The sequence below is a fragment of the Sardina pilchardus genome, chromosome 4 (genome assembly GCF_963854185.1).
Source record: "Sardina pilchardus chromosome 4, fSarPil1.1, whole genome shotgun sequence".
Taxonomy (NCBI): Eukaryota; Metazoa; Chordata; class Actinopteri; order Clupeiformes; family Clupeidae; genus Sardina; species Sardina pilchardus.
In genome coordinates, this window is record NC_084997.1 from 33867867 (window position 1) to 33874844 (window position 6978).

At 44.3% G+C, this 6978-nt stretch overlaps 1 protein-coding gene across 1 annotated transcript; it reads left to right on the plus strand.

Annotated features, from left to right (window-relative positions):
* Positions 1 to 182: 182 nt before the first annotated feature.
* On the plus strand, positions 183 to 5043 carry LOC134079014 (zinc-binding protein A33-like). Its single transcript, XM_062535179.1, has 6 exons — positions 183 to 237; positions 346 to 831; positions 1646 to 1741; positions 1926 to 2156; positions 2921 to 3053; positions 4423 to 5043. The coding sequence occupies exons 2-6, from the start codon at positions 430 to 432 to the stop codon at positions 4956 to 4958; spliced, it is 1398 nt and encodes a 465-aa protein (XP_062391163.1). The 5' UTR covers positions 183 to 237; positions 346 to 429; the 3' UTR covers positions 4959 to 5043.
* The last annotated feature ends 1935 nt before the right edge of the window (positions 5044 to 6978 follow it).

Below are 6978 nucleotides of genomic sequence, written 5' to 3' on the forward strand. Positions count from 1 at the left end.
TCATTAATTTTCTCTCTCTCTATCTATCTCTCTCTCAAAGAAGGGAGGATAGATATAGATAAAATATGAATGAGAAGAGCCCTTATTCTCTCTATTTCATTCATTCTCTCTCTCACATGGTGTATCTGAGCTGGCCAATCAGAATCGACCCAAGCTCCTCCCTCAGCCTGTTGAATGAGGAAGTGGGAACTGAGGCAGACGGACTGCAGTGACTGTTTTGCACTGAACTTTGACCAGGTACGTATTCCATAATGTACTGAGTACTTTTATATTCTAACAAGCTAACAAGTCCATGTACATGAAGATGACAACTTTGTGAATTGTATGTTCTGTTTCCTTTCTCAGAAACGTTCATGATCTTCAAACTGTGAACTTGAAAGTGAAAGCAAACTGACAGCAGTTATTGCTAACAAGTGTCTGCTGGTAACAATGGCATCTACATCTTTTTCCGAAGATGACTATACCTGTCCTGTGTGCTGTGACATCTTCAAGGACCCTGTTGTCCTCTCATGCAGTCATAGCATCTGTAAAGTCTGTCTGCAGCAGTTCTGGGAAACTAAAGGATCCAGAGAATGTCCAGTCTGCAGGAGGAAATCATCAATGGAACATCCTCCAGTCAGTCTGACACTAAGGAACCTGTGTGAGACCTACTTACAGGAGAGAAGTCAGAGAGCTTCAGCAGGGTCTGAGGTGCTCTGCAGTCTGCACAGTGAGAAACTCAAGCTCTTCTGTCTGGAAGATAAACAGCCTGTGTGCATGGTGTGTCGAGACTCCAAAAAACACACTGGGCACAGATTTCACCCTCTTGATGAAGCAGCCCCTGACCATAAGGTAAGGTGGGTTTTTTTATCATTATAATGTTGAGATTGAACACCACCACCTTATTCATTAATAATTCTTTTGATTATGGGGATGGAATTTAAAGGAATAGTTCGGAATTTTGGACATAGGACCTCATTTCCAACTTAGTCGGGGTGGTATAGGTCGGTGGAGACAATTTTCAGTGAATTTTTGCCCTTCCTTGAGTTGCAGCGTTCATCTCGTGCTAATCTGGTGCCGAGATAAAGCAAGTCAACGGTAACATCCAGCCTGCCACTGAAAACACTCCACAGAACACCCGAAACAAATAAATGATAGTCAGACTATCGATGCACATGCCTGTGTTGATAGAACAATGTTAGAAATAAAACTTACCTTGCATCGCATTGCAATAGCCTACTTTGTTCCCTGTATGGCAGTGGAGAAAGTAGTCCCTCAAAATGCAATAAATCATTGAGTTGCAAGGTTAGTTTTATTTCTAAAATTATATCAACACGGACATGTCGATAGTCTGACATTTTAATTTACTTGTCTCGGGTGTGCTGTGGAGTGAGTAAGACTGTTTTGGATGTTACCGTTGAAATGCGTTAGCTCAGAACCGGCGTTAGCAAAGGGGAACGCTGCAACTGAAGGAAGGGGTTAAACGCGATAAAAACTGTCTCCACCGACCTATATCACCTCTGCAAAGTTGGAAATGAGGTCCTATGTCCAAAATTCCGAACTATTCCTTTAACACCATTGCCTGTAATTCACTTGGACATGACTGAACAACACTGTAGCCGAACTGTAGTCTGCAGTCTGCAGCAATATCTGTTATTAATTCCAGGAGGAGCTCAAGATCAAACTGCAGCCCTTACAGAAGAAACTGAAGACCTTTGAGGAGACTAAAGTGACCTGTGATCAAACAGCAACACATATCAAGGTGAGCCCAGACACATGTTATACAGCATAGAAAGTGTTTATTTCTATGTTACATACAGTATGTGAATAATGTCAGATGTCCCAGTCATCATTGTTTGTAGTATGCAGGTTTTTACACATTGAGACAAAAACACATTTACACGAGGCCTTTTGTAAATAAGTAATCATGAATTGTTTTTATCCAGACACAGGCCCTAAACACAGAGAAGCAGATCAAGGAGGAGTTTGAGAAGCTTCACCAGTTCCTACAAGATGAAGAGGCCGCCAGGATAGCTGCACTGAGGGAGGAAGAGGAGCAGAAGAGTCAGATGATGAAGAGGAAGATAGAGAAGATGAGCAGAGAGATCTCATCTCTTTCAGACACAATCAGAGCCATAGAAGAGCAGATGGGAGCTGATGACATCACATTCCTGCAGGTAAGAACCATCCACTGTCTGTATGGGTGTTTAATCCAAACATCTGATAACTAGTTTACTGTAACAGTTGTGTGGTCATAGTGGTCACAGAGCACTGCAGGTTTACAGCACTCACATGTAGTTATGACTCACAGTCACAAAGTGTCACATACTGCGGTCTGGTAGGGAGGTAGTCACTGTTCCATGCAGTCAGGTGGCAGTTCACCTCCAGCTCTTTGCTTCTCACTCAGCAGTGCTGAATTGTACTGAAAGCTTTGAAAAAGTCTCTCACATTAGCATATGATCCACATACAGTATTCAATATGAGCGTTCCAGTTATTTCTGGCCTGTTTGCCTCCCTGATTAATGGTATTTGCCATAATAATTGTGTTCACTGTGTATGATATGACATTTCTGTCATGTGTGTTTAATTGGTGTTTATTACTGAGTGTGTTGCTGGTGTGTTGTGGACCCGTGGGACCATGTGGTGATCTGTTAGTGCAAGTGAATGAGAACAGTGTGTGTGTGTGTGTGTGTGTGTGTGTGTGTGTGTGTGTGTGTGTGTGTGTGTGTGTGTGTTGTGCGGTTGTTGTGTCTCTTGTTTGCTTAAATGTTATGACAGCAGCGGAAAATACATTGTTAAAAAAGAATGTGGAGTTTAATAGTTTTCCTCCGTTATTTTTCTCCAGAACTACAAGAGCACAGTGGAAAGGTGAGTGATCTGCCTCCTGTCTCTCTCTCGTCTCTGTGGTTCTGAACCCAAACCCACAGCAGCACTGACTCCTGAATGTTATTCCAGAGCCCAGTGCACACTGCAGGATCCAGAGAGGGTTTCAGGAGCTCTGATCAATGTGGCAAAGCACCTGGGCAACCTGAAGTTCAGAGTCTGGGAGAAGATGCAGGAGACTGTTCAGTACAGTGAGTACACACATTTCTTTCCTTGACTGCTTTTGCTGCAGATTATTCAATACAGTTGGTGAAACTCTCTCTCTCACACACACATGTGTGTGTGTGTGTGTGTGTGTGTGTGTGTGTATGTGCACGAGAAAGAGTGAGACGGAGAGAAAGTAATAGAGAGAGAGGTCTTTGGTCAGATTATTGCTATTTACTTTAGAGGCCGAAGACTGTTGAATGTAGTAAAAATGCATACACGCTCATACACACATAAACTCAAGCACACACACACACACACACACACACACACACACACACACACACACACACACACACACACACACACACACACAGCTGTGACTCTGGATCCCATCATTGCACACTGAGGATCTGACCAGTGTGAGATGTGGTGATGAGAGACAGCAGCTTCCTGATAACCCAGAGAGATTTGATAAGTGTGCCAGTGTCCTGGGCTCTGAGGGCTTTAACTCAGGGAGTGCAGCTGGGATGTGGAGCTTGGAGAGAATAAATGGGGTGTGAGTGTGATGACCGAATGACCGAATCATTCATCCATGAATGAACTGTGTGTGTGTGTGTTATAAACGTCCTGTTATTTGAATGAGATGTTAAAGGGATATTCCGCCATTTTTGGAAATACGCTCATTTTCCACCTCCCCTCGAGCAAAACAATCGATATTTACCTTGTTCCCGTTCATCCAGCCATTCTGTGAGTCTGGCGATACAACTTTTAGCTTCAGCCTAGCATAGATCATTGAATCGGATTAGACCATTAGCTTCTCGCCTGCTAGCTTCATGTTTAAAAGTGACTAAGATTTCTGGTATTTTTCCCATTTAAAACGTGTCTCAAGTTAGAAAGTGCAATAAGACCAACTGAAAATGAAACCTGGCGTTTTTCTAGGCTGATTTGACATGGAACTACACGCTCGCCCCCCCCCCCCCCCCCCCCCCCCCCCCACAAACACCCCACCCCACTGTAATTGTCTCATACACATTGGTGGTGGTTAGTGTGGTTCCCCTTCACTGTGAAGTGCTTTGGGTTCCTTGATGAAGCTTGTGTAGTCGTTATAAAGGTGGTGCGTATAGAGCACGTGCTACACACACACACACACACACACACGTATGAAAAATACATCCACACATGCACGCACACACACACAAATGAGTCATTGCAGTGAAGTGGTCATGTGCATGAAGAGTTGAGGGCTGCCACAAAGAAGGATTGTACTGTAATTCATTGAACTGTATGTGTGTTTTGTGAGCATTTCTGTATGCATGTGTGTGTGTGTGTGTGTGTGTGTGTGTGTGTGTGTGTTTCAGTGTTTGTGTGTGTGTGCTTGTGTTCACTTTTCACTGTTCTCGTTTCTCTCTGCAGCTCCTGTGACTCTGGATCCCAACACTGCACCCCCACAACTCATCCTGTCTGAGGATCTGACCAGTGTGAGACGTGGTGATGAGAGACAGCAGCTTCCTGATAACCCAGAGAGGTTTGATAAGTGTTACAGTGTGCTGGGCTCTGAGGGCTTTAACTCAGGAACTCACTGCTGGGATGTGGAAGTTGGGGAGAACACAGGGTGGTTTGTGGGTGTGATGACCGAGTCTCTCCAGAGGAAGGGAGACATGACCTCCATGAGTGGAAGCTGGTTTGTGTGGTATAAAGATGGTGCATATGGAGCACTTGCTCCTCCTCAGCCCCCCACTCGCCTCAAAGTGCAGCAGAAACTCCAGAGGATCAGAGTGCAGCTGGACTGGGACAGAGGAGAGCTGTCATTCTCTGACCCTGATAATAACACACACCTACACACTCTCACACACACTTTCACTGAGAGAGTGTTTCCATTCTTAAATACTACACTACCTCTGAGGATGTTACCAGTGAAGACTGCAGTTACTGTAGAGCAACTCAGGTAGAGTCCACACAAGTGCTGCTGCTTTGGGCTGCTGGATGTAGATGGAGGAAAACACATGGGCTCAGCATTGATGCCCAATAGATGTTTGGCACACAATTTTTTTCAATTTAATTGTATAGTTGTATAGCCATTGTATTGTAGTTTTTTGTACTTTCACATTTTATCTTTATCTTTCATCTATTTTCATTTCATTAAAAGCAGTCTGTTATTCTGTATGGAATGTGAGTGGTGGTGTATCAGTGCAGCACTGGGGGGGGGGGGGGGGGGGGGGGGGGGTAGTACTAGCATGTAGTAGTCTGCAATGTTGTGGATTCAAAATTCAGCTTCCACCTTTGAACCCTTCAGTAAGGCAGTAAAGGTATACGATGGACTCTTCTCATTCTTCTTTTTATCTGTCCTCCCTTCCTTCCTTCCTCAGTCCTCCGGCTCATTCCCACTGATCTATAGAGAATACTGGATAGACTATTCCATTGCCGCCCCCTTTATCTAGATCAGTGGGAATGAGGACCGAGGAAGGAAGGGAGGATAGATAAAAAGACAAATGAGAAGGGCTGTATGCGGTTTTGTGTACATTTTGTCAACAAGCTCCCCCTAGAGTTGCGGAGTATTTGTTATTTACAACTGAGAGCCTGACCGAGGTCGACTTTCTCTTTTCCTCTTCTTTCTTTCTTCACTCTCTCTGTTCTTTTCACTGCCCGGCTCTGCCATCATTCACGTCTGCTTCTTAGAACTTGTTGATGTGTGTGTGACGTCTTGCAATTCATGATTTTAACAAGATCTTTTGGAAGCATAGTCAGCATCACTGGTTCTGCCAGCAGGCCCCTCCTGCTTTGCAAGCAGCATGATTCGCTTTATTACGAGTTTGTTTACCATTAAACTGACTCTGAAGCTGTACATCAACAATCACATCCAACAAGCAGGAGAAGCACTCAAGGTTGTTGAGTCAAGTTAGTGTTGATGATTATGAAGTGATGATTACATTACAGCCCAAATCACGTCTACATCCTCTCGTACTGTATGTGCTTATTAACAGTGTTTGTTCAGCAGGCTGTTTCTGAAATGACCAGATGCAAATATGGAGCCACGGTTAACTGGACAGCTGTCTTGTATACCAATCACATAGCATAGCACAAGATAGCATTGATTCTACTACTGGACAAGTCATTGCTCCCCCTGCTGGGCAGATCAAGTCATTTGTATGGAACAGCAGCACCATTATAAGCAGGTACTGTAGTAAAGTGTGCAGTCAAATAAAACCCCATAGAGGTCCTGAGATGGAGGGCTGGCAGGGATAGTGATGAGAAGGAGAGAAGGCAGAGGAGAGGAGATGCTCTATAGCACACCAGCATGTTCTGTTGATATAGTTTGTTCAGTCTGTCTTGTGTAAAAAAATGAAAAAGAGGTGCAAACGCACACCAAAAAATGAGGTGCAGGCAACTGATATAAACGTAATATGGAGAGAGAGATGCCACACACTCCGAGTAAACTCGGAGTGTGCAGTCTGTCTTGTGTACCTGGACAACTGAATGATTCCTCCCTCAGCTCTGCTGCACAGTGAAGACCTCTATCAGAAGGTCAGGAGGTTTCATGATGTCCTCACCTGCTCCTGATGATGCTGGAACAGTGAAGACTCCTGTATGTTTGCCGCTGGGTGAGATATCATCTGAGTCTGTAGAACAGTTGGTCCACTCCTCAACAGGCTGACAGTCACTGTGTCCACCTCCAGATAGCCACAAGGGGGCAGCAGAGTGCTGCACTCTACAGCAGTCCTCCTGCAGAGATGCATTTCTGTCCCATCATCCTCCAGCCATGTGGACCTTCATGATGTGTCCCCCATCCTGAGAACACTCTGTACAACAAGGCAATTGTGGTCTTTCCTTTTTATCTTAATGCAAAAATAAAATAATAAGAGGCTACATTTTAGGCTTCACTTTGTACTTTCTCTTGATAACCAACTGCTGTGTTCCTTTATTGATAGAGATGACTTAGAGGTAGAAATTAAGGGCCATTAAAAATCATCC